Genomic DNA, 27,996 nt, shown 5'->3' with positions numbered 1-27,996 from the left:
GGCACCAGATGATCTTAAAGGTCCTTTCCAGCCCTGAAAATTCTATGACAGCACTAGTGCCAATACTAGGCACCAGCCGGACAAGTCGAGCTCCCGAGAGGCCCAGCGGTGTCCATGCCCGCGGGACCCAGCCCTTTCCCACCGGGTCCCGCAAAAGGCCGAGGTAGCGGTGCACGGAAAAAGGTAACCCCCACCTGAGGGCCAGGCACAACCCGGGCGCCCTGAGAGAGGCGCCCCATCTCCCATCTCCCTTCCCCCTTCTCCTCCCTTCACCGCCCACTTCCCCACCAACAGTTTTTCCCGCCTGGCCTTCACGTGACGGCCGCGCGCGGACCCCCTCGCCCCCTCCCACCCCCCCCGGGGGCGCCGGCCGCTTCGCCTCGCCCCTCTCCCCCGCTGAATCCAACCGCTCGCCCCCTCCCCATCCAATCAGGAGCGCGGGATCGCTTCTCCCCCGGCCTCCCATTGGCCCGTAAAGCGGCGGGGCGCGCGCCGCAGCCCCGACCCAACGGCGGTACCGCCGGTACCGGCCTCACCGCCCTCACCGCCACTAACCGCCACTAACCCCCCCCCCTCCTCCTTCCTCCCTCCCCTTCCCGCCGCAGTTCTGCAGTCCGCCGCCGCGCGGGGGGCTCGCGCAAGCTCCAACCGCCGCAGTAGTCGGGGCTCCGTGGGGCGGGGCCGGGCAGGGCCGGACCGGGCGGCTGCAGAGCGACTGCTGACGGTGCGGGAGAAGGTGGGAGCTGGGTTGGGTTGGGCCAGGCTAGGCTGGGCGCGGAGGTGACTGCCCTTCGGTAGCGGGGATGCTGCTGTCGCTACCGCCGCCACCGCCTGTGAAGAGGCAGCAGGCGGGAGAGCGGGCGGCCGTGGCGCCCGGCGGCATGAGCAGCGGCGGGAACGTTCCCCGAGCTACGCGGCGGCGCTAGGGGCCCCTCCCCGCTCCGGCCGCCACCTGCGAAGCGCGGCGGCGGGTTTAGCCTGCCCGGAGAAGCAGCGCGAAGGGGGCAACTGGGCCGGCCATAAAACACCGCCGCCGCCCACCCTTCTTGAGCGGCGTCGCTGCCCCTGTCGTCCCCTCTCCGGCCCGCCCTCTCCCGGTGAGGCGGCGGGAGGGAAGGAAGGAGGAGGCGAACGGAGTCCCCTCGTCACCTTCTCGCTGCCCCATCCATGGGAGGAGCGGGCCGCCTCCCTCTGGGAACTGCCGCCGCGGCTCGCCGGGACTGAGCGGAGCGGCCGTCCGCCGGCGCTGAGGGAGGATGCCACTGTTCCGGAAGGTGCTGCGGGTGTCCAATCGCTCCATGCTCGCTTTCATCTTCTTTTTCTCCTTCTCCTCCTCCTGCCTCTACTTCATCTATGTGGCCCCCGGAATCGGTGAGTCGGGAGCCGCCCCCTCGGGGTGGGTGTGTGTGGGGGTGCTGGGTGTCTGTGTGTGAGGGGGGGGGTGGGCGCCACGGCCCAAGAGGCGGGGGGCTGCGGGCGTTGCCGGGCAGTCTCGGCGGTGCGCACCCACCTCCCCTGGCCTGTCACGCCGGGCACCGCGGTGGGGAGGGTGCTGGTGGCGCCGGGAGAGGGGCGTCTCGGGTGTGGAAACGCCAGTCCCCTTTCCCCCCCCCCCCTCTCCCGGTGGAGGAAACATCGGGGCGGCTGTAACGTGTATTAATCTCGCATCTTTGTTCTGTTGATTTCAAATGCTCTAGAAGATTCATCTGCCATCGCGAGGTGGGTAGATGCTGTTCTTGCTTTCCAAGCCGGAAAAGTGAAGCAAAAGAGCAGCTCTCTGTTTCATCATTTTTTAAATTAATGGTAGAAGCCAAGAAAGAACTGCGAAGCTGCCTGCTAGAGTCGCATAAATGCAGTCATCTTTTAAATAATTAGTAACTGCTTTAACAATAACACACATGTGAACAGAAGTTAAGAACCAATTTGTCTATTTTTATTTACATCCATCAATGGGATCTCTTCACAGGTTTTACAGTTTGCTAATATCTGCTTCTGATAGAACCAGTTCAGAGGGGAGACAAACAGGTTGAGAAAAGCTACACAAAATAACTGCAATGTGCTGTTTTCCTTAATTCACTCTTCTGCTCTTTCTTGGAGGCCATCAGGCTTTTCTTGCTGGATGAGCCTTTCAGAACTGGCTAGCTTTACCCCTGAGCCAAGGCAAGCAATACCCTGTATGGTGCTCTGTGGTGTTTCACTGTGTTGGGGGTTTGTTGGCTAGGCAACGTTTTTCTTGTTTTTTTCTCAGGCAACATGGGTACTTTTTTCCTTCTCTTCTGGCTTATCAGGTACTGCATAAATTCTGGTATAACCATTTTGCTCTTTGTCCTCTGTACTTAAAACTTCTCTCTGCAGCCACTACTGTAAATTTTCCACATAGGTTTGACCACAGAATCTGCAAGAATTTTTTCCATTGACTGTTGTCTTTATACTGTTTGGCTTCCTATTGTTCACAATCTTCTATTAAGCTTGTAACCCTTTTAGGGTACAGTTACTTAGAGTGTTTTGTACAGTATTGACATGTCTATCAACTAGTATTACAATTCAAAGAAATGTAAAAAAATAAGGAATATATAATTAGTTGGAGTTCTTGAATTTTTTGTCTTACTGTTTCCTGACTGAAAACGATGTAGGTTAGTTTTTTAAGTGAGAAAATTCTGTTGCTTGGGTCCATTTAGATGTCTTAGTTCTATGAGACACTAATGCAGCATCAGAGTAGACTTTGCTTTCCAAACCATACACCATCTGCTTGTAATTAAAGTAAAAATGCAGCTGAAGTTTTACTTTGTTATTTAAGTGTTTCTTCTTCAGGAGGTTTCTTCTAAGTACATCCTCTTCTTACTATGCATGCCCAGTCCCTGTTCAGAATCAGAGCCTCTAGTGAGGAGACTTCTTTCCTGACTTCACCTTGCTGCTCAGCTGTTGAGGTTTACATGTTTGTTCATTTTCCTTTGTACTGGGAGTGAAATGAAATCATCAGTATGAACCAGAAGTGTTCTTGGGGGGGGGGGTAAGTTATTTAGGTCCAGTCAATCTTGAGGAAAAAAGTCATACTGATCCCTATTACTCTCTGAATCTTATATATTACAGTTATCCCTTTCAAGCTATGGTTTAACAATATAAAAATCTTCAGTTGCTAAATGAGTTTGTGAAAGTACAGCTCTTTGCAGCTACTGTTCAGTGGTGTGCTGCCCTGAGTCTGTATGCAGCTGTGTTGTGAACTCTTTCTACTTAAAGAAATCAAAGTCCTAAATACTGGAGTTGTTCTTTGTCTGTGGCACTACTGGATCCAGTCAGAGATGCTGCCACACTCTCCTGGTCTTACTGAGGAAGGAAATATAGAAAATGGCAAAGGGCAACAGGAAAGTGTGACACAGGTAATCTAAGTGTGTCAGTGTGCAATTGTGATGCTGATTTCCCTGGAATTTGCTCCTGGAAATATTGCTGTGTAGAATGGAGTGAAAGAAAGTCAAATATTATCTTAAAACCAACAGGCATCCTGGTAGTATTCTTGGTCAAAATGTAGGTTGTAAGAATGGAAGATTTTAAAAAGCCACAACAGTAACACCAAAACCCCCAAGTTTATAGGCAGATGATTGATTTAATAATCCTGTGCTATATACTCATGCCATTTGCATATTGCAGTATAATGGAATTTTCTATGTGTTTGCTTCTTTCCACTGAGTGTGATGAGTCTGTGGAGAGAAGAAGGGCTTAGATTGCTTATGGAAGTTCTCCTTGCCTGTTAGCACCTTTTCATGAAATATATTCCTGCAGTTAAGTCATAAATGGTTGAGATCTCTCGTATGTATACGAGTAGGTTTTAGTGAAGATATTTTTTGTGGTCAAACCTCTTTCTTCCTCAACTAGCTACAAGGCACATTTGCAGAGAGGAGGAAAGTTCTATTTGTGTCGCAGGGAACTGGAGTTGTTCCCTCGTTAGTTTCAGTTCCTGATGATCAGAGGAATTAAACAGAGAGAGAGAAATTGCACTCTCAAATGTTCCATGGAGAGGTAGTGTATGGGAAGGAGGGAAGGGAAAGATGAGTGGGTTATATAGCAGAATAGCTTTTTGAGATGTCAAAGTTAAGTGAAAATTTGAATTCTTGTGGGCTAATAGAGTGGAATTTGCTCCTAGCAAGTAGTTCATGGCTTATCACAGGGAGGAGATGTCAGTACAAGTAAGTTCTTAGTACTGGGATAATTTTCAAAAAGGTAGCTATTACATTCTCTCTTTCCTTCACACTAATTAGAAAATAGGGCTACTTCATTACTTTTTTTTTTTTTAAAGCAAAATTGCAGATTTTGTGACAAATGCAGCTTGGATCAATTTGGAATACCGTCAATTTTTTTTTTAAAGAGAAAAAATCTTAATTACTTATTTTAAGGTGTTTAATTGTTTCTGTCTAATATTTCGATGCTTTTATTTGCACAGTAGTTATTTGTATACAGCTTTTTTTTTCTTGTAGAGACCTCACAGAGTGTTAGTTTTTTGGGAAATAGAAACTTGTTATATTTCAGAATATGAGGAGAGGAAAAGCATTTAAATTTCAAGTTTTCAGACACTGTTCTGTGTTTTGAGACTAAAACTTATAGTACTCCACAGAATAGAAAAATACAGGGTTTGTAGAAGAATTAATACATTATGTTGGGGTTGTTCATGTACCTCCTTCCCCCTCTTCTGTAAGAACAAAAGATGGGATGAGGTGTAGAGGTGGCTGCAACCCTACCCCAGCACCCAGGTGGTTTTTGCTAGTCAGAGGAACTCAAACATGTGAGCAGATTGATTTCTAACTGCTGAATAAAGAAGACAACAGTTTTCCTTTTAAATTGTATGGGTGCTTTGAAGCAAAACCTAGAGGGCTAGGATGGCAAGGTAAAATGGTAGAAAAAATTTAAAGTGTTTAAAAATTTAAAATCTCATTTAAATGGTACTGTGTTACAGTCTCAGGTATTTGATGGAACAGGAGCTACTTGAAAAAGACCAGTTTTCTGACACTACTCCATCTGGTGCTTTGGTAGATGAAATGAGAAGATGCAAACCAAAGTTTGTATTGGCATGGAGGAGAGAAGGCTCTGGGGAGACCTTATAGCAGCCTTCCAGTACCTGAAGGCCAACAGAAAATCTACTGAGGGACTTTTTACAAGGGCAGGTACTGATAGGATGAGTGGTACAGTTTCAGGCTGGAAGAGGGTGGATTTAGATTGGATATTAGGAAGAAATTCTTTAGTGTGAGACACTGGAACAAGTTTCCCAGGGAAGTTGTGGATGCCCCTGTGCCTGCCCCCTCTTCCTCCTGGGATGTGTTCAGGGTCAGGCTGGATGGGGCTTTGAGAACCTGGCCTAGTGGGAGGTGTCCTTGCCCATAGCAGGGGTGTTGGAACTGGTTGATCTTTCTGGTCCTTTCCAACCCAAACCATTTTGTGGTTCTATCGAGTTGCTTGCTTTGAATTAGTCAGTGAAGGTGGCCTGTGATTCTGAAGATTCACTGAAAGTTACAAATATCCATATAAACTAAAGTGTGAGACTAAAAAGCTCACCAAAGGCAGTGATCTCTGACATCAATACAGTCTTTTTCAGTCTTGCAGATAACTACTGATAAAATGAACTTGACTAGTTGATGTCTGGTGCCTACAGCTATTTAAAACACACATTTAGGGTCAAGTTTATCTCATGGAAAAGATCCAAAGATGAGGAGAATAAGACACAGTAGCAAGGCAGTGGTGATGAAGAGAGAACATTTGCTGCTCTTATTTCACTGCCAAACCAATCTGAGTATTGCCAGAGAATTTTTTTTTTCATTGTTTTCCCCATTTTCTATCAGCATTGTAATGAAACTGGGCAACATAACTGATCTCAGAAAATTACTTGTTACTCACCTGTGGGTTATTCCTTTCTGTTTGACTCTTGCGGAGAATTTCTTACCAAATTGGGTGGGAGAATACCTTAGAATATTGTAGTCAATTGCAGTATAACTTTGCCAACTTGAATATGATGAGCTTTGTAGTTCTCATAAAAACTGCTTATGGAATGAGGCTGAGGATGAAAAAATGGCTCCTGTTTTCTTTCTTCTGGTCTTCAGTTTCTCTTATTAAAACTTTTACTTGTCTGTGAATCTTAGCCAGAGGGCAGATGTGCAGGCAAGGCAGACCTTGGGAACATCTCCATTGTTTCAGCTCGCCATCTTTCCTATTCTGCTATTAGGAAATTACTTTCCTAATAGAAGAGAGTGATACTGCTCCTTTTTGAAGCTGTGTAAAAATGGAGGAAAGAGCTGAAAATGTTATCATTAAGGTAAATGCTTGTCAGTGCTTCCAAGTGCTGAGCCTATAGATAAGGGACGCAATGTTTGTGCTAATATTCCTTGTTGCTGCCATCTGTGGCAGTTGTGATATTTCTAAAGACTTGCTCTTTGATTGTAGAATTAGAGTGGCAGAGACCTCTGGAAGTCATTTGATCCAGTCTCTTGCTGAAAGCACATCCTGCTAGATCGGATTGCTCAGGGCCATATCCAGTTGAGTTTTGAATAACTCCAGGGATGGAGATTCTGCAGTCTCTCTGGGAAACCTACTCTACTAACAATTGTGAGAAAATTGTAATGTGTAATAATATTTTCCCATCTTGCACCTAGTGTTTGTTGCCTTGTGTCTTTTCTCTCTGTACCCCCAAGAGTCCAATTTAATCTTCTCTATACACTTCCACTACATAGCTGAAGATAACAAAAACATTTGCTATTTCTACTGAACACTGAGCAAACAAATTTCTTTCAGTTTCTACTTGGACATTGTATGCCCTGTCTTGGAAGCTTTCCTCTGGGCTTGGTCTGGTATGTTAATGTCTGTCTTTTACTGGGATCCCCAAACTGGACAGTTTATCCCAAATATAGTTTTACAAGTTGCTGAATAGAGGAGAATAGTTTCTCCAGCTGATCTGCTGGTTATGCTGTTGCTAATAGAGGGCACCTTCCTGTTGGTTGTGTTTACTGCACTGATGAATGGATAGTAATAACTTACCTGAGGTTTTTTTTTAATAGAGCCTGTGTCTTCAACACAATAGGTTTAATGAAACTCAAGAGCTGCACTGAAATAGAAGTAATGCAGCTAGCCTGTTTAAAACAGTTGTTACTGTCCTTTGATGCTATGTGGAAATACCATCTGATGAACGGATGATGGTTTTTGCAGGATGTGGTAGACGGTTGTGGGTTTTTTGCTGCTGTCACCTTTTTTTACTCCTTTCTAGGGGTCTCAAGTTTCTGGAGTGAAAAAACATGTCTGTCCATTTGTTTCATAATTTCTGCAGGGAAATGTCTGTACTGCAGACCTGGTTGTTTGGGAGATGTTTTCAGCTGTATTCTTTCATTAAGGTTCAATTTGGAGGAAGGAGTAATTTAGTAATTAGCTGCACTGGTCATTTGCTTCCTTGCATTGCAGTTTTTCACTTCAGTTCCACAAATCACAATCAAACCCTTTAACAGAAAAATTTTAGCCAACTTTGTGATTAATAGAACTCTTTTTTCTTGTGCAAAGAGGCATATGATGCTTAGACATTCTTCTAGTTGATCACTGATTTCCTGTGATTAAAAGTTCCTTGGCATTCCAACTAATAGCTAGACCTCATGGTGATGTTAGGCAGCAGTTTCATGTATAAGTTTTCTGCCTTATTCTGGGAGGTGCAAAGATTTTGCCAGGGTGTTGGCCCACCACAGTAATTCCTAGCACCTGATCCTGAATAAATTATTGCATTTCAGCCATACTTAACTGTCTTTTACTTTTACCAATAGATAAGCTTTGACTACACATGCATATTTCTTTCTGAATCAGTTGTGTTGCATTTTTATCTGATAATGTTCCTAAAGCCCTTATGTATACTTAGTTATTAGTCAGAGAGGACTTGCCTGCATAAGGTTTCCTGGAATATTCATTTTGTGGTATTGCTTTCTGTCAGAAAGGGGAAAAAATACAGGTACTTATGGTGTGCATCTAACATTACAAAGGCAAATTAATTATGAAACCTTAAATGAAATGAGTTTTCACTTAAGCCAGCCAGTTATTTTGTACGTGTTTTTGTTCTCCATTGAGGAGGAGACACTGTATGCCATGGAACTATGGTGCTTTACTGACATGGTGAAAGCTTTAACCATTTCTACATCTCTGCTTGCTTCCAGATCTTAGTCTCTTTTGGGTAATCTTTTTTATTCAAATTATGCAATGATGTTATGGGGACCAGCATGAAATGATTGTACATTGTGTGGGATCCAGTGCTAGATTGTTGTGAATGAAGTGCAGAGATTGGTTTCAGGACTTTCAGATAAAAAAGATGCCTATTTGCAAGGTATCCCCAGTACTCAGTAATCCTTCTTTTCCTTCATTTTATTGTGTGTGTATGCTTTTTGTTTTTAATTTAAGATGATACTTGGAGTATTTGATTTACCAGTATTACACTTTTCTATTTTTCTTGGCAGCTGAGCTCATAAAAACAAAATTCTGAAGGAACTGGCAAGGCTTAGACTTAAAATGTCATTATAAAGTCATTTCATTGTTGATGTCCAGAGTGGGCCTGCCTAAGAACAGTCTTCGTTGGATAAATGTCTTAATGAAATTTAGTTGTGTATTTTGAAGTTGGAGTTGAAGTTTTGCTAAAATAGTAGAATTTTAAGGAAAATATTTGCTTTCCTGTTTGAATCTTTCTTGAGTGGAGGGAAAAAAACAAAATAAATGTATGAGTTGCTTTGGTAGTGATTACATGAATGCTGTTTTTAAATTTCTGTAAGATGCTGTTTCAGAATTAACTATGAATTATTTCTTATGTATTATATAATCAACTAATAGCCTGAGACTGGAATATAGAATAATATCAAATATGTTAGAAGCTGTACTGACCATGGTATCATTTATCATGCTTAAAAGTACTGTTAGATATAGAAATTTTGTTTTGTCTTTTTTTTTTTCTTCACCTGTAAATGGAGACTTGATCCATGATCAAGGTTTACTCTTTTACTGGCTCAGACAGTGAACTGACATTTATTCTGGTCCTCAGACATAGAGTCAGGACTCATCTGTTTAGCATGTCCTTTGCTGCAGTGAGTATATAGAGATTCTCTGGAGTATTGAAAAAACACCACTACTAAAACCAATTTTGAAGTCTCTCTGTTGTAGCCCATCTAGAGTCATCCATCTACACCATGTGAATGATGCCTATTTTAGACTCCAGAAACGGTAGTTGGTTTTGGTATTTTCAGTAGATTGAGGTGATTCTTATATTTCTAATATATTTTCTCTATTAGCAGATATTCATATGCAGACTCAGATGCAATTTCACCATCCCTATGAAATAAGGTTGGATTTAGTGTTAAACTAAAAAACTAATATTAGGTATTCAACAACAAATCAAGTAAAAAATTATTTTAAGGCATACTTTTTTTTCCTAGTTGTTGCATGTATTTTAGAAACAACTTCTGATTTGCAAGAAATGTGTAAATTTAATCCTATCAACTAAATGAATAGTTGAAAACTTACCACAGAATTTATCCATGTTGTCTGTAAATTTCAATTTGTGAATTAGGAGCCAGTTTACAGTAGTCCTACTTTGGGTATCATACTTCACTGCAAAATTGCTTAATAAATCTATTTTACAGACTGAAATTCCTGTGTTGCTGTTGTGGAAAATAATCTTAGCTCTTAGAATCGAGACTAATTCTATATTTAGGTTCATTTGTAGAATTTAATCTTTCATAAAATTGTGTTAATTTGCCATACATTAACTCAGCCAATAGTGTATTTATGACTCTAGTATTGCTGAGAATAATATCATATAACCTTGAGCTGAGAAGACATCCATGTGGGACTTGTTCCAGAAATGTCCCCAGGAGATGATTCTCTATCTACAACTACCAGTGAAGAACTTTATTTTGACCCATTTAAATCTGTGTCAATTTTTTATGCAATATGTTTGGATAGGCTTTTCAAAAGTCCTGTGAAAACACGTGTGGGCTAGTAGATTGGTAGATTTAGGACCAATGGTCATTTGGGAAGACCTGTTTTCTGTAAAGCTGTTTAATGCATTTGAATTTTATAGTGTCTCTGTATTCTCTACAAAGTATCTCTTACTTTTCAGTTTGGTTTTTTTTTTTTTTTTTTTTTTTTGGTCTTTTCTGTTTTTTCTTTCTTGAAAGATCAGTGTGTAATGTTGCTACTGCTGCTCTGATGATCATAATCTTTCCTAGTATGGGAGGTGTTAACTTTTTTTTTTTTGCCAATTGCCTTGGAAGCGTTCTTGAGATAATCCTTTTTCATTATGTATTTTTGTTTTTGGCTTTGAGTGGGTGTTTTATAATAAGCTTCATTTTTTTAAATGAAAGTTGTGATCTCCAAGCCTGTTCATCGTTTCTTCTTTGGCATTTAAGAAATAGTAGTTTGTAATGTAATTAATACTTTTCTGACTATCTTTTTAAAATAATCATAATTCAAACTTCCTACTGTTCTTCAGAATGTTAGTCATTGATCCAGTTTTGATTCAAATCGTTCTGTTGTATACTTTACTGTGCATGGGTTGCTTTTAAGTGTGTGGCACGTTGGTTTGGCTTTGCTTTGGTGTATGCATAAAGCATGATAAATTACTAAATTTCTATATAAAACTGAGCTTTGTGCTGCTTTTTTTTTTTTTTTTTTTTTTTTTTGGTGAAGCTAAGGAATGATAAACTAATACTGAGAGAAGTGCTCTAATTTTTGCTGTACTGCTGTGAAGGAGCAGTACTAATGGAGAGTGATCTGTGAATTAGACTTTTTTCTTTAAAAAAGGTGTATTTAGTCTTTGGTGAGTATTTAAATAACAGGAAGCTACTTTACGTAAAATAATGAGCCATTTTAAGAGGAGTTTATATATTTTAAAATTTAATTCATTTCCCCCCTCAATGGTCTTGTTTTCAGTCTAACACATAGAACTGTTAATAACTAGCAAGCTCTGAAAACTGGAGACAAAAAAATGCCCCATCTGATATTTTTAGCATCTCCTCTAAAATGATGATCCCTTTAATGCCCTAATGTGCTTTGCCGAGTTAGTTTTAAATAGTGCCCCAAAATGAGGACTTTTCATGACTGACGTGTGGCTGTGTGTCCATGATTGCTAGACATGGATTTATTGCCAGTGAAAAATTCATCTGAATTAACTCTGAACTCACGCTCACACTGCAGTTGCTTTAGGTGGAATGTTGATTATGGTGTCTACTCCAAGGCATCCTATATAAACGTGTTGGTTGGTATCCTGCTCTCCACTTCCCATTTGTTAAACTGTGTGACAGTCTGGATTCTATATGTTTCTTGAATCAGAAGTGCTGCTTCTTGCTATGGACCATGTTCAATGTAATAAGGAAAATAAGAATGAAAATAGTTCAAGGGTGGTTACATTCTTAAATGTTTTCTTGGTTAAATGTGAAACTTTACCTTGCTGCTTTTGCATTGCCTGGTGTGATGGTTGGTACAAGTGCAGAAAGACAGTAATTGGAAGAAAATTACAGTACAGTGAGATTGGATGGAATGTCTGGAGTCCATCTGGTCCAGCACCCCTGCTCAAGCGGAGCCACCTGGAGCTGATTGCCCAGGACCGTGTGTAGACAGTTTTAGAGCATCTCTGGGGATAGAGACACCAAAGCCTCCATGAACAACCTGTGCCAGTGCTTGATCACCTTCACAGTAAAGAAGTGGTTTCTGATGTTTAGGTGAAACCTCCTGTATTTCATTTTGTGCCTGTTGCCTTTGGTCCTGTGACCGAGCACTGCTGAAAAGAGAAGACGCATGCTTTTGGATTTGTGACCAAAACAGTGTTGATAAACGCAGTGTTTTAGCTATTGCTGAGCAGTGCTTGCACAGCATCAAGGTTTTTTTGTTTTCCACTGTCTGTCCTCCACAGTGAGTAGGCTGGAGGTGGGCAAGAGTTTGGGAGGGGATGCAGCTGGCACAGCTGACCTGAAGAGGTATTCCAAAGAGGTATTCCATACCAAATAATGCTGTGGTCAGCAGTAAAACTGTAAAACTGGTGATTTTTTTGTTTTTTTTTTTTGTTTTGTTTTTTTTCCTCCCCGAAATAACCATTGCTTGGGGGCAGGGCATCTGTCTCCTGGTGGTGCATTTGGTTGGAGGTAGGTTTGGTTTTCATCACTGTTGTCCTTCTGATTCTTTCCCCAAGGAACTGGAAAGGGACTTATCTACCAGCCAGGCAAACCCACGACACCCGATACATATGAATTAAGGTTATATTTCTATAAATCTACTGCCCTGCACTGTTAAAAGGTTAAAACTTAGTTTTACTTTCAGGGAAGCCTTGAATTTTGAAATTGTTTGCTTAATGGTAAATAATTGTTCTTGGAGGAATAGATCAGGTTGCTTTTATGTTGATTCCTAAAGGAGAAGCTTTCTTGAGTAGGTCACTTCATATATGAACTAAAGAGTTGTACAGTATAGTGAAACATTTAATACAGACAACCTGGAAACCTAGAACTTGAATGGAAAATTGCAAACATAAGAAAATAATTGAAACATAAAAAGGTATTTTACAGTGAATTGGGTTAAAATTTTGAGATGGTTTTGAGCAAGTTTTCTGTAAGGAAATCTAAATATCATGTATCTCAAGAAAAATCAGTTGTTTGATTTTTCTGTCACCAGGCCAGAGTTGTAGGTTTTTAGTTTTCTTCCAGGGGTGAGGCATCTACAACTCCCCTGGGCAACCTGTTCCAGTGTCAGGTACCATGGACTTGTGTACTTGCAGATTCTTTAGATGGTCTCTCACCTGATTTTCTCCTACAGCATCTTCCTTCTCCAAGTTTTCTGCCTTTGCCTTCTGCAACTTCAGTGGTGTGGCCAGAGCCCTTGGCAGTGAAGACTGAAGCAAAAAAGTTGAGTACCTCAGACTTCTCCATGTCCAGGTCTTCTTTTTCTTTCTGGAGAGAGCACAGATTGTCCCTAGTCTACCTTTTATCACTAATGTACCTATGGAAGTTTTCCTTGTTACCTGTGATGTCCCTGGCCAGATCCTATCTGGGCTTTAGCTTTCCTAACCTGTCTGGCTGCCCGGACAATTTCTTTGTATTCCTCTCAGGGTTGCTTGTGCTTGCTTCCATCGTCTGTAGACTTTCTTTTTACATTTAAGTATGTCCAGGAGCTCCTTGTTCATCCTTGCAGGTCTCCTGGCATCTTGTCTGCCTTCCTCTTTGTTGGGATACATTGATACTGGGCCTAGAGGAGAAGATATTTGACCAGCTTTCCTGGACTCCTGTCCCTTCCAGGGCTTTATTCCATGGTACCCTACCAGGCAGCTCAGTGAAGATGTCAATGTCTGCTCTTGAAGTCCAGGGCAGCAGGCTTGCTGCATTCTCTCCTTGTTCTCATAAGGATCTTTAGTTCTACCATTCCATGGTCACTGCAGCCAAGACTGTCCTTAAGCTTCATGTTTTCTGCCTGCCTATCCTTGTTGGTGAGAACAGATCCAGTACAGTACTTTTTATCATTGGTTCCTTTACCTGTTGGAGAAGAAAATTGTCATCAATGCATTCCAGGAACCTCCTGGACTGCTGGTACCTTGCTTTGTTGTGCCTTTCAACAGATAATGGGGGTGGTTGAGATTCCCTGTGAGGACAAGAGAATTGTGAATGGGAAGCTGCTCCTATTTCCCTGTCAAGGGCCTCATCTGCTTGGTCTTCCTGGTCAGATGGCCTGTAGCAGACTCCCACTATATCTTCTTCCCCTGTCTTTTTCACCCTGACCCATAAGTCCTCAGACAGCTCCTTGTCCCTTTCCAGCTGGAGTTCCATGGACCCATAGAAGGTGACACCCCCCTCATCTTCTTCCCTGCCTGTCCTTGTTGAAGAACTTGTATTTATCTATTCCCACACTCCAGTCAAAGGAGACATCCCACACTGTCTCAGTGATGCAAGTAACATCATAGTCCTGAAGGCACACACACTCCAGTTACTCCTTTTGTGTGCTTTTACACACATGTAACTTTTGTTAACCAAAACTCACGCTAGCAAAAAATTTGAGAATAGGGCACCATGCAGAGCACCTGGCATGTTCAGAGCCTTCTTCTAAGTGATAGTATTTCTTGTTCTAATAAGGCATTCTTTGAAAGTTAATAGCCCCCTTCCACTCCCTCTTCATTCTTTTAAAAACAAGAAACATTGTAAAGCTTACAAATAATTCTTAAAAGATGATACTGGCATTTGCATCTGTGTGTGTCTTGTTAGTACTGTTTGCTAATGTGGTGGGTTTAGTCACTGTTTTCATCTGAAAATGCCCCAGAGCTTTATAAACAGTTCTCTGTAGCTCTAGTCTCTTTGTGTTGGTCTCTTCAGAAGGTATCATCTGATCTGCAGTTACTTGTGTCATGCCTCTGGTGATAGGTCATCTGATGAAGTGGTGATCCTGAGATAATTTTCTGAATTTCTTTAGGTGAGATTAAGATTATCCTCTTGTTCTTCTGGTATATTTAATACTTTTCTCCAAAGCTACAGAGCATTATTGGTGAGGGTGGGTACTAGTTACTGCAAGCCAAGTGTGCCAGACAAATGGGTGCTTAACATAGGCGAAGGGACAGGTGATCCCTTTGATCCTTTTGGTACCCAGAGTAAAAACTGCAAAGGGAATTTCTCCTTCCCATTACATTATTTCTTCGTCTCTATCAGCCTTGGACAGATGTTTGCTTAATCAGGCATAAATGCAACTTCTTTTCCAGCTGACTTTTTTTCTATTTAGGTCAAAGAATTGTCTTGAGATCAGATTTGGGTCTTTGAGCACAAGGGTGAGACAAAAGAATATTTCATGGTGTTGTTAGTAGTAACATGCTTAATTGCTCAGAATGTTGATTTATTCATCCTTGATGCCTGTAATAAATATTTAATATCTAATTATTTAAATATTATCTCATATAATCTAATTATTTAAATATTTAATATCTAATTATCAAACATTGATACTTGGAGATTGGCAGTTGTATAGTGAAACAGCTGTCGGAGGTGAGTGAAGAGAAGAACATTTTGAATGAAAGTTGTGTGAACTAATGACTAAAAGGAAGGACTATTCTATGGGACTTAAATACTTACTAGACATTTTTTGTCCTGTATTCCTATCATGTAGATGCATATATGATGAACATCTCTGCATAAGAAAACCTTTTCATTGCTAAATTCAATTGTTTCTTGGCACTGTCAGTTGCATTTTGTAAGCTAAAGATAAATTAAGTTGTCATATAAAGTATTTATTGACCTTTTGTAATTTGGGGTTTTTATATAGACCTGTGGTTATGAATTGGTTTTAGTGTTTTTTGTTTTGTTGGTGTTAGGTTTCCCTCTTTGCAGATATGCATTTTGAAGGATTACTGTTCACTAGCTGTGGATTCAGACATAGTAACGAATATTGATCACATTATAAATGAATGTTAGAATGACTTGGAAATGACTTATTTTAATGAAAATTCAAAATTTCTTTTTGTTTTATCAGCAAACACGTATCTCTTTATGGTGCAAGCTCGTGGTATAATGTTGAGAGAAAATGTAAAAACAATAGGACATATGATCAGATTGTACACTAACAAAAATACTACACTGAATGGAACAGGTAAGAATATTAATTTCTTTTTTAAGAAGAGCTTTATGGGAAAAGAAAGTCAAACCTAATGACATTTTGTTATGAAAAGTTAGATGCTAGGCCTACTAATTTCTTTGTAACTGGAGTGGAGGTCAAATAGTTACTGTTTATCAGTTCACTGTAGTAGAAGGTTCTTGTCAAAGCTGTAACAAAGGTATCTTAATATAATTATTCTTCCTTTAGTTCAGTAAAATGTTTTCATGCTGCTGGGACTGTTATGTACAAAGTTAACTCTCACCTGCATGCTGAGATATTACAAATTCTGTGTATAACAGGTTTTTACAAAAATCAATTCCTCTTTTTAAGATTATCCTGAAGGAAGCAATTCTAGTGACTCTGTTGCTCAAACAACAATGTATCTTCCAGAAAACTTCACTTACTCTCCTTACCAGGCTTGTCCAGAGAAGCTGCCTTACATGAGTAAGTTTTAAGCTGACCACTTTAATGTTTATCTAGTAAGTTGGATTGTACTTAAAATAAAATAGTTATTTCAATATAAAATATAATTGTAAGGAGTCCAAATATATAGAATAAAATTATGAATAAAATGCAGCTGAGTATTGACAGTATTACTTAGAAGAATTTTGCCTGTAACTGTTGTGTTAGTAGATCTTTGGCCTCTTTACTAGTAAATTAGTATGTTTTAAATTTTATTTACAAATTGTATCATTTTCTAAAAATTAATTACTAAACATCTTTATTAATAGGTACGAGTACCCTAACTTTATAAAAAGTAGCTGTTCAGAGTTACATATTTTGAAGTACAGTTAAACATTTCCTGTTTGGAACTGGTATTCCTAATACAGAGATATATGAGTCAGAAACTAGTTCTCATGTTTTTATCAGCTAATCACAGTTACCTCAGTATTTAGGAAACTCAAAAAGGTACTGTAATGAAGTGAGACTTGATGGAGGTAAAAAAATGCTAGTGCCTTATTTTAATGAAGAATTAGGGTTTACATAAGTGGAAAGTTATGATCCTGCTTATTTTTTTTCTTTTTCTCCTTTTTTTTTCCTTTTTTTTTCCTTTTTTTTCCTTTTTTTTCCTTTTTTTTCCTTTTTTTTTCCTTTTTTTTCCTTTTTTTTCCTTTTTTTTCCTTTTTTTTCCTTTTTTTCCTTTTTTTTCCTTTTTTTTTCCTTTTTTTTTCCTTTTTTTTTCCTTTTTTTTCCTTTTTTTTTCCTTTTTTTTTCCTTTTTTTTCCTTTTTTTTTCCTTTTTTTTTCCTTTTTTTTTCCTTTTTTTTTCCTTTTCTTTTTTCCTTTTCTTTTTTCCTTTTCTTTTTTCCTTTTCTTTTTTCCTTTTCTTTTTTCCTTTTCTTTTTTCCTTTTCTTTTTTCCTTTTCTTTTTTCCTTTTCTTTTTTCCTTTTCTTTTTTCCTTTTCTTTTTTCCTTTTCTTTTTTCCTTTTCTTTTTTCCTTTTCTTTTTTCTTTTTCTTTTTTCCCTTTTCTTTTTCTTTTCCCTTTTCTTTTTCTTTTCCCTTTTCTTTTTCTTTTCCCTTTTCTTTTTCTTTTCCCTTTTCTTTTTCTTTTCCCTTTTCTTTTTCTTTTCCCTTTTCTTTTTCTTTTCCCTTTTCTTTTTCTTTTCCCTTTTCTTTTTCTTTTCCCTTTTCTTTTTCTTTTCCCTTTTCTTTTTTCCTTTTTTTCTTAATTTTTCCCTTTTTCCTTTTTTTTTTTTTTTCCATTTTCATTTCCTTTTTTTTCCTTTTCTTTTTTCCTTTTTTTCCTTGTCTTTTTTTTTTTTTTTTTGGAAATTCAGGTAGGAAGATGCTGAAATTTTGAGCATCAGTTCAGTAGTGCAGATGGTGTGAAATTGTTAACACATGTACTTGAAAGATGAGTCTGGTTTCCGGATTAGATACAGCATTCAAATTCCTTTGCTTGTTCTGTGTCCTCTGAAATAATTATTTTGCTATAGTATTTCTTGAAGGAATGTCTATATTGTTAAATATTAAAATCCATTCTGTAAAAACTTACAGTTTATTGAGATAATACTATCCTTTATCTGTAGATAGTGTAACAACAATTTTCTGGTGTTATTTGTCTGTAATGTACCTTGTGGCATTAGGTCTGTTTTCTGAATTAAATGTAACAAACATGTTTTTTGTTTCCTCTTAAGGAGGCCTCATCGATGTCAATGTAAGTGAAATTAGTTTTGATGAAATTCAGCAACAGTTTTCAAAAGACTTAGACATTAAACCAGGAGGGCACTGGAAACCAAAGGACTGTAAGCCAAGGTGGAAGGTGAGATGCTGCTTTTCTAGGGCTTTTTGTTTGTTTGATTTGTTTTTTGTTGTTGTTGGGTTTTTTGTTTGTTTTCGTTTGGTTTTGTGGGGGTTTTTTTGATTGGTTGGGGTTTTTTTGTTTGTTTTTTCCTTTTGGTGTATAAGAATAGTTTACCATTGCAAGCCCTCAATCTTTTACTGCTTTATGTTTTGTGTAATATGTAGTGCCTTATATGTATTACATTGTGCTCCAGACTAAAACTGGAAGAAAAACTTGAAACAGAAAAAAGAACTTCTAAAGTTTCATTAACTGTTGTTATTAAACATCTTATCATAGGTATGCAAACTTGTCTTATGTGTATGTTCTTTAAATTATAATTAGAAGCAAGTGAACTTAAACAGAAAATCTTATTTATAGTTTACTCAAATTTTTTTTAATAGCAAAATTCCAACATGCTTTCGTACCAGGAATGGAAGCATGAAACATCAAGCCAATTTAAATTTAAAAGTTGAAAAGCCTATTTAATCCATGGGAACTTGATCTGTATCGAAACATTAAAATTAAAAAATGGTAATATAATATCTTAATACATAATACATAATTTTTTTGAAGGTGGCAATCCTTATTCCTTTTCGGAATCGCCATGAGCATCTTCCAATTTTTTTCCGTCATCTGATACCAATGTTGCAGAAGCAGCGGCTGGAATTTGCCTTCTATGTTGTTGAACAGGTAACAGAATTTACTTTAAAAGTCATTCTTCAAGATTCCTTAATAAAGTGGATTTGATAGTGTAATCAAGATTCAGATGAATCCAGGATTTAAAAATTGCTACTCTGCTGTTTTATTCCTTTGGATGAAAAAGGAAAGTTCAGCTTCATTCTTCAGTTAAAGCAGTGGCCAGATACATGTTGCTTTTCTTCAAATATGGGCTGGCATTTTATAGGTGGTAACATGGACTCTCAATCTATTTAGGTTTTCAAGGACAAAATAATGGGGGTACATCTGGGTGGTGACAGCTCAATTCTAGGGGCAGTGCTGTTCAATATATTTAAACCCAGGGACCATGCTGTTCAGTATATTTATCAATGATCTAGGTACAGTTGAATACACCTTTAGCAAGTGTGCTGATACCAAACTGGGAGGTGCTGTTGACTCACTGGGAGGAACCTTGCAGAGAGCTCTAGATAAGCTGGAGCATTGGGCTATGATTAATGGGGTGAAGTTCAACAAGTTGGAATGCTGGATTCTGCACCTAGGATGAAGTAAAGCTGGACACAAGTTTAAATTGGTAGGGGAGCAGCTGGAGAGCAGCCTTGCAGAAAGAGATCTGGGGGTGCTGGTTGGCAGCAGACTCAATGCAGGTCAGCTGTGTCCCCTGGCAGCCAAGAGGGCAAACCCTGTCCTGGGGTACATCAAACACAGCACAAGCAGCTGGTCCAAAGAGGGGATTATCCTGCAGTGTTCAGTGTTGGTGCAGCCTCACCTCAAGTACTGTGTGCAGTGCTGGGACCCACAGGTTAAGGATGTGCAGGTCCTTGAATGCATCCAGAGGAGGGAGGGCAACAAAGCTGGTGCAAGGGCTGGAGGGCACGTCCTGTGAGGAGCAGCTGAAGACTTTGGACTTGTCTAGCTCAGAGAAAAGGAGACTGAGGAACTACCTCCTGACTCTCTACAGCTTCAGTTGTTGATTTCTTTTCCCTGGGATCCAGTATGTGTGGGAGTGGTGCAAAGCTGCTCCGGGCGAGGTTCAGACTGGACATTAGGAAGCATTTCTTTGCCAAGAGCGTGGTCAAAGATTGGAATAGCTTTCTGGAAAAGTGGTCAGGTGCCCTTAATAACATGCTGTTAGTTTTGGTCAGACCTGAACTAGTCAGGCAGCTGGACTAGATGGTTGTAAGTCCCTTCCAGCAGAAATAGTCTTGTCTGGTCTGTACTTTATTGTTCAGTTCTATTCTAGGTGAGCCGTTCAACATAAAACTAGACATAATGTTATTTTTTAAAAAATTTATATCAGTATTTCTTTAACTCATTATGTCATGCTATATTAATGCAAATCACCCATACTTTGATACCTCAGAGTTCCTTGTGCTGTAAGGTTCTAGTGCTGTTTTGTGTAAGAGGGGAGAACGGCTGAGACGTTTCAATACAGTTGCTGTATTGCTCTGCTTAGCTAGAGGAATAAAAAGCACCTTGCTCAATGCTTTTAGTTTGTGTGGTAAAGACTGCAGTTCTCATAGTATTGGAATTTTGTCTGTTCTTGATTTTTAGAATGTCTCCTTTGTTTTCTTTTTGAAGACAGGCACACAACCTTTTAATCGTGCAATGCTCTTTAATGTTGGCTTCAAAGAAGCGATGAAAGATGCAGTTTGGGATTGCATAATATTTCATGATGTGGATCACTTGCCTGAAAATGACCGAAATTATTATGGATGTGGAGAAATGCCACGCCATTTTGCAGCAAAGCTGGACAAATATATGTACATGTAAGTAATTAGCTATATTCCAGTTGTTTTTCAAACACACAGAAACAGTCTTAAAGTGAGTAATTTTAGTGGCAATGTGTACAGTAGATGATACGAGTAAAACAACCTCCTACCATGCTATTCATTTAAGTGAGTGAGATACTCTTTATATTTTCAGTGTTGAACTGTTGCAATATCACTGATTTCATAAAAGTCAAGGGGGAAGAACCCTGCTTATTAGTAATCTTTTCTAGGTACATAAGTCTTAGGGTGACTGTTAACAAAGATAAGCAGATAATCTGCAGCGAAATACCACAGGAAAAATGTCTCTCTTGCAAATACAGAATTTATTTCTGCTTTGTATGACTTTTTAAAGAGAAGATTTTCTTACTGGACAATTTCATGTCTTGTATTCAGTCTCTACTGACAATTGATGAATATAATGGTCTTGCAGTTTTCTCACCACCTTTGCTTTTGCCATTTTACATTAATGGTGTTTCACTTGCTTTTTAAGTCTGCTATCTTATAATACTCTTCCAATCACTTCATTTAAAGCTGTAGCTTATTGCTTGCTACATGTATATATTTGCCACCCAGAAATTTTATTTGTGAAGTTCATAAGCTTGACAACCTGGTCAACCTGACAGATCAAAAGCAAGGTATAGAAAACATTAATCTGTTGGTACTTCAGATTGTCAGTCAATTAGCAGTCAAACTAATGTACTTATGTATATAAACAAAAAGTGAACGGCACACACAGAAATAAGATTAAAATCCTCACTTCTGTTAACTGTCATACCACAGTTGTTTTCATTTTTGGTTGGTGGACTGGTTTTGCTTTTTTGGTTTTTTCTTGTTTGGTCTGGATTTTTTGGGGTGGGGGAGGGGGAAGGGTATTCATTTTGGTTTTTCTTTTTTTATTTTTAATCTGTTATATCAGTTAAATGTTGAAAGTGATAAGCAGTAACAGCCTTCCCCAAATGCTATTAAAATTTGGTTGAATCTTGGTTTTCCACAGAAATCAGAAATTACGTGACTTTTTTTTTTTCTTTTTGCATTCTGGAGCTATTTGTCCTTCAGTGTGACAGTTGTGTCCTAAGAATGGTAATTTTTTTTTTTTTAGATAGTTCTAACTCCTTGAAAGTTCCAGGTTTAGAAGCTTCTCCTGAGAAATAAGTTAAATTACTTTTATTTGATGGAATTGTGTGCTCTTTCTGAAAGAGGAATGTATTTAACGGCTTCTGGCTTAAGGATGAAAGCCAATATTGATGAAAATAAAGATAATTGAATATTATTAATTTTTTAGATTTACAAAGTCACATTGCCTTGGCTTCAGTATGATATAATGCTAAAGTGTCTGTGTTGGCCAACTGCTTATTACTTCTTAATAAGGGTTAGTAATTGCTGTATCCTTAGTGTCAAAAAGCCTATAGATCCTTTTGATTCAAAAGTTTAGCTTCTGTAAACAGGCAAATTGTTTTTTAAATGAGTGTTAAATTCAGTGTTTTGAACTGAAACTGTTCCCCTCAAGTTTTAACAGTTCTGTAGAATATAGTTTTTGATTACTGAACCAATGCATTACTGAGTTGTAATTTTTTCAGTTGATTCAAGAGATTTTTTTTTTCAGTTGAACAGTGTTAATCTACAATTATTTGAGGGCTTTACATAACACTTCAGCTTTGAGTCTAAACAACGTGAAATATGTGATAGACTTTGGTTTCATGCAGTGATACCAATTTGAGCTACAGTTTGAGTATCCTTTATGCATGTCAGACACTACTGCAAACATTTTGTCCAACTTCCATATCTGTTACTTAATGCCATTATAATCAGTTTCTCTTAGTTAATACATTGAGCACCTGCTCGTGTCCTTAGTTTGGAGTTCTTGTTTTTTTGAAAGGAATTTTTCAAAGGGAGGACTGCATATCTAAATTCAGCTAATAATACAGGATTTGTGGTTTTGTTCTTTCCCAGTCTTCCATACAATGAATTCTTTGGTGGTGTAAGTGGCCTGACAGTGGAACAATTCAAAAAGATCAATGGATTTCCAAATGCCTTCTGGGGATGGGGTGGAGAAGACGATGATCTTTGGAACAGGTGAGTGTTTAGTGCTTATGTTTTTCGCATTGTTCTGTGGTATCTACCCTATAAGAGCAGTTCAGTGTTTTTTCTGTCAGTTGTTACCTTTTTTTCATTTGTTTTGAGTGAAAACAATTTAACATTTCTAAGGAGTTGACTTTAGAAATATCAGAACATGCAATTTGAAAGGTTAAGTATGATAATTCTCTTTGTCTTGGCCTGGGGATGATCAACAGCCTTTTAAGAGAAATCTTGTAACATATAATGGATGTAAGAACAGATAGGGGCATTAAGCATATTCACTCTCATTCCTCCTAGAAAATTAGGGTCTTTTTCGTATTGCTCTTTTACTTTAGTTTGCACTTTTCTTGCTGCTACCAGCATGCAATACCATCCCACAGACATGTAGAGTGAGCATGAGTTTAAGTATCATTTGTATCTCAGAAGCAGTGTTTGAGTGAGGTTAATTTGTGACTATATTGATAGACACAAATTGGACAATAGACAGCAAGGCTTACTGTGTAACTGCTCACAGTAAGCAGGTGTAGAATGTTACAGATGAACTGTTGTTACAAAGTGTTTGCATGAGTTTATATATGAGATGTATTGGAAAGGAAGAGTTTTTGTGTTTTTGTTCCTTTCCCTTACTGTTTTCCTATTTTTGTGTTTTAAGATTAAAGCAGAAAATATGAAATCTGTTGAGCTAGGAGTGCTTTGTGTTTTCTAGGGAGGGATTTTCAGTGAATGCAAAGATTTAGCTTTAAAAGTTTAATGAGTATTTTTCCCTTTTGCTATCACTTGTAAAAAATCTTTTTAATACTCTCAGTACAAATACTTATTACATTGCAGGGTTCACTATGCTGGATACAATGTAACCAGACCAGAGGGAGATCTGGGGAAGTACAAATCCATTCCTCATCATCACAGAGGTGAAGTCCAGTTTTTAGGACGGTAAGAAAAACAGAACTTTAAATACTAGTGCTAAAGATGTAAGAATTTTCAACAATCTTCTATATATACAAATAAGCACTTACTATTTATCAGTGTTATTCCCTAAGGCTTCAGTGATAAACTTTGTATTTTTCTTAAACATATGCTTGCTGTTCAGATATTTCTTTTTTGATCATGAGAAAGACTGAGTTTGCATGTCAGAAGATATTACTGTCATAGTCTTTGATGTGGAAAGTTTTTGTTCATTAATAGTTTGGGCAATAGTGTTGGCAGGCCTCCATTTGTTGGTTTAACTTGGATATTTTGCAAAAGGAAGCATTACAGCTAGGGAAGATGATTCCTGCATGAAAAGACTTTAAAACTCCTCAAGGACTGATTTAATTCTACCGTGTTATATTATTTTATGAGAGACAGGTCTTCTCATTTCCTGCTTACATTGAGGTGAACTTTTTCTTTTGGGGTTCCTTTCATTTTCTACAGAAATGCAAAACATTTTAACTGGCCAGTAGGTTCTAGTTGCCCTAGATTGGAATAGCAACCAAATAACAGCAGATGAGTTACACCTAGAAATGAGAGTGTGAAACACAAGATAAAGGGCTTATAGTATGTGTTTTCAGATAATTAGAAATAGTGCTCAATTCTGTTATCAAAGGGTGTCTCTTTCTGGGAACATCTTCATTTTCTGATTAGTTCATAATATTTAGACATGTACATTAGACATGAGTAAACATGTAGTATGAAATTAAAATGTATATATCTTGAGTAGGAGAACTGTATTTTTAATCCCCTCAAATGTAGATGTTTGCAAATGTAGGAGGCTCAAAAAAACAAAACAGACGTTTAAATGTGTGAACAGTGAAGTCTCATAAATAATCTGAGCTCCATAGATGAATTTTACAGCAAAAGAACATGAAGATATTGAGTGTTCTTTAAAAATCTGTTAAGTCTGGAACAATAAAAAATAAACAGATTAAAGGCCTTCTTTGTTATTTAGCCTTAATATTAAATGTATTTGTGAACACAAAAATCTAAATATTAAAAAACAAAATTGCTTCTTTTTAAAGCTTAAGTAAGTAATTTGCTAATTTCAAAGGACTGAGAGAGAGTTTCAAATTTTAAAGCCTATTTTGAGATTAAATAACTGCCACAGTGTCATGTCTAACACCAGTTGAATTGATTCTTGCAAATCTTTCTCATGTTTTCTTCTTCCAACTCCTTCTGCAGATACAAACTTCTGAGGTATTCCAGAGAACGTCAGTATATTGATGGGCTGAACAATTTAATTTATACCCCTAAAATAATTGTCAGTAAATTGTATAAAAATATAACTGTTAATCTCATACCAGAACTCGCTCCTGTTAGAGACTATTGATGGAAGTGGAATGACAAGCTAGTCTGCCAGAATAAACTTTTAGCACTGGAAGCTACCAATACACTGTAAAACAAAACAAACTGCAGCTTAGAATTAGAGAAATTTGACAATCTGTTGATGCATATTTGGGATGAGAAGTGTCTGTATGTTCCATGCATTTTGTTCTGAAAGAAAAGCCAGCAGCTACCACTCAGATGTTTACAGCATGAGACTACTGTTCAAGCCTTCATTCTTCATGTTCTTTATCTTAACCATTCAACAAAAATAAGCTGCAGAAAACAGACTTGTAGTTCTCTGGAAGCAGGGACAGAGGCCTCTTCTTCCATGAATTTTTTTATACTAATCTGCTTCTCCTCCCTCACCCCACCGTATTTAAATGAATGCTTTTGTTTATTTTAAAAAGGTTTGTAAATACGTGATGTAAATTAATGTGTGTACATTGCTTTTAAATTGCTCTATTTTGAAATTAATGCGTGTACATTGCTTTTAAATGTCTCTATTTTGTGCTTCAGTATGTATTTGAGTGTGTTCTTGTTTGAGTTCTATAGGAATGTTTTTATTAGCATGAAAGAACAAGTGTAAAATATAAGTATGCTTTAAAAAAGGTTATACCTTATGTGAAATGAAGGAAATGTTAATTGTTGGCCAGCTATGACTGTAAACTGTTATACTAGTTTTGAGCTCTAGGCCGCCTGCATATCTATATAGAAAAATCAATTTTGTATATGAAAACTTGCTAGAAAGAAAGCTTTTAATTTTATTTATTGCCAGCAGAATTATATGATACACTGCCTGCCATCCAAATCATATTTATATGCATATTGCATGTGTATGACAGAAAATCTTGCAGTTGTTGCGTATTACGATCTACAGGAACTCTTTTAAATGTTTCCAAGTGTGCCACTGGTGTCAATGTCAGGGATTTTAATGCCTAAAACAATGTGTTTGAGTGCTTACAGTATTTTGTTATTGATTTTTTTAAAAAGTGTCCTAGTAAACAGCACTTTTATTCCTCCAAAGTCTGAAGAGCCAAAAACTTGTCTTCACTGGAAGAATATTAAAGTTAGATTTTTAAGAAAATAATAAAACATAGTTCTAATAGTTCTAATGCTTGCAGTGTGAGATTTTCAGAGCCACGGTGCTGGTCAAAGTGTTCTGCTGCTGCTACTGATGGCATAAGTGGAAATGAAAGCAGACCAATACCAAGTGCTTTTTAAAATTCCACTCGTTATATATTAATCAATATAACTACTTAAGGGCCTATTCTGGTAAAGTGCTGAATGCTTCTATGATGCACTAAGTATCCTCAAGTCGATGACTTCCAATGAGATTGAGGTTGCACAGTCCCACCAAGGATTGGCCCTGTCTGTTTTCTCTATTTTTGTGGTGTTATATGTATGAGTAATGAGCCTCTTGGCTTACAATGAAAAACATATCTTCTTTTCTGTTTGCTTGTAATGTTATGCTACCTAAAAGTATCCCACTGCTAAGGATTATTATCTTTTCCTGATATTTTTTTACAGCTCTTGTTAATACTAAGTAGAAGGACTGGCTCATTTATTTTCTATGTTAATGCAAAGATATAGAGCAAGATCTACTAACTGTTTTGTTTGTCACAGTTACTCAACTCTTTAGGAACCAAAGACTGACTTCTGCTCCCATGAAGAATGGAAAGTGGAATATAATAAGGATTGTTTATCCATAGAGTGTTCTATAAGAGTTTTGACAAAGAATGCTGACTTTAACTCATTACTATGTGTTGGTTTCCTGAACTGCTGCCACAGATGGTATGGTGCTTTGTATATTTGAGTCTGTTTGCCATAAACACCTGATATTTTTTTTGACATCCCTGTAGGAAATTTTGTCATTAGCCATTCTTCAGTAAAGGTGTAAGCTTAGTTGTAGTCATCCCAAATATTTATTAGTTATGTAATGATTTAATTTAAGTAGTTGAGAACAATTTTAAGAGATATTTTAAACCGTATTGAAATTACCTTAAAATCTGCCAGTTAATATAATATGCTTTAGGAATGATGTAATGCAGTGACAATAACAAGAAGCGAGCATAAAGTGAACAAAACATCCTTCAAAAGCATGCTTAAGTGGTTTATCATCTCCTAATATATTTTTCTATAACATGAGTGTATAAAATATTCTCAAGCATATGGATAAAGAGGAAATAATTACTTGTATGAGCAATTATAGCTTCAAAATAAAATTTGTTGTATTTCATAACAGATTAATACAAGAAGTGTTGAATGACTTTTTAAATCCCTGATGTAATTTTGAAGTGATTTCTGGTTCTCAGTACAAGTTCACCTACAATTTAACGTGCTATTATGAAACATCCTTTGGTACCATAGGTCTGTACTATTTTCTGAAGCATGCTTTTGTGCCCATTTCTTAGGCATTCTGTGAAAGTGCAGTTTTAAAAATTCCTAATGCATAGATATGTGTATATACATCCATATATACATACTATATTAAACATATGTTGTGGCTGAACTAATATAACTTTACAGCTCTAAGTGATTAATCATGTATGGTCTTAGAAAAATGTGATTTAAACCAGTATGTGAATGGATTATGACATATAGCTGAGTCCTTTAAAAGTTTACATTTTGGTGTCCTGAAGTGATGGATGTTGAGTTGTTAACCAACACTCTTCTCTAAATACGTTCTTTCGCTTTGTTAAGAAGTTTTAAAAGTTGTCATCTTTAAATTCCATCAAATTATGTTTGTATACTACCTGCTTGAACTCAGTACTATTCTGTAGTGAATTTTAACATAGACAGTGCCTTCAAACAAAATAAACACGATGCAGAACTCAGAACTGTGCACATTCCTTTTCCTATTTTCATGATTCTTGTAAAATTCAGAGAGAAGCCAGTCACGTTGGCTTTTGCATTGCTGACAAGGCAAATAAGGATGTCTTCACTTCAAGGAGGGAGCAAAGAAAGAGTATTTTACAGGATTTCAAAGGTCTTGCAAATTAACAAGTAAAAAGCAGTGCAGAAATACTAACAGTAGAATCTGGTTGGTAGCTGAGATACTCTTAAGCCCATTTGCTGTATTTCAGATTTAGGTAGGGGAATAAAAATATAAAAATTGTCCTGAAAAGCAAGTGCAACATGTCCTTTTTCTTGGATCTTGCCAGTCTATTTTTCTGTCATTATGTTTATTAATGAATGTGTTGCAGTGGGTTATTAGTAAGCCAGTTAAAAAAATATTTTAAAATTCCATTGCATATCAGCAAGAAGAAGTGTACTTAAGATGA

The 27,996-nt window shown here is 37.9% G+C and overlaps 1 protein-coding gene across 3 annotated transcripts; it reads left to right on the top strand.

The window, feature by feature from the left end:
• Positions 1-586: 586 nt before the first annotated feature.
• Positions 587-27,552, top strand: B4GALT6 (beta-1,4-galactosyltransferase 6). Of its 3 annotated transcripts, none has more exons than XM_071737412.1 (9): positions 587-1,371; positions 15,487-15,603; positions 15,940-16,053; positions 17,749-17,873; positions 18,468-18,584; positions 20,151-20,338; positions 22,292-22,414; positions 23,246-23,347; positions 24,572-27,552. In XM_071737412.1, the coding sequence occupies exons 1-9, from the start codon at positions 1,257-1,259 to the stop codon at positions 24,717-24,719; spliced, it is 1,149 nt and encodes a 382-aa protein (XP_071593513.1). In that variant the 5' UTR covers positions 587-1,256; the 3' UTR covers positions 24,720-27,552. The 3 variants fall into 3 exon arrangements, with proteins under 3 accessions (XP_071593513.1, XP_071593512.1, XP_071593514.1); XM_071737411.1 differs by lacking the exon at positions 587-1,371 and adding an exon at positions 5,016-5,153; XM_071737413.1 differs by lacking the exon at positions 587-1,371 and adding an exon at positions 14,368-14,788.
• The last annotated feature ends 444 nt before the right edge of the window (positions 27,553-27,996 follow it).

Source organism: Heliangelus exortis, chromosome 2 (genome assembly GCF_036169615.1).
Source record: "Heliangelus exortis chromosome 2, bHelExo1.hap1, whole genome shotgun sequence".
NCBI lineage: Eukaryota > Metazoa > Chordata > Aves > Apodiformes > Trochilidae > Heliangelus > Heliangelus exortis.
This window is presented reverse-complemented; position numbering and strand designations above follow the sequence as displayed.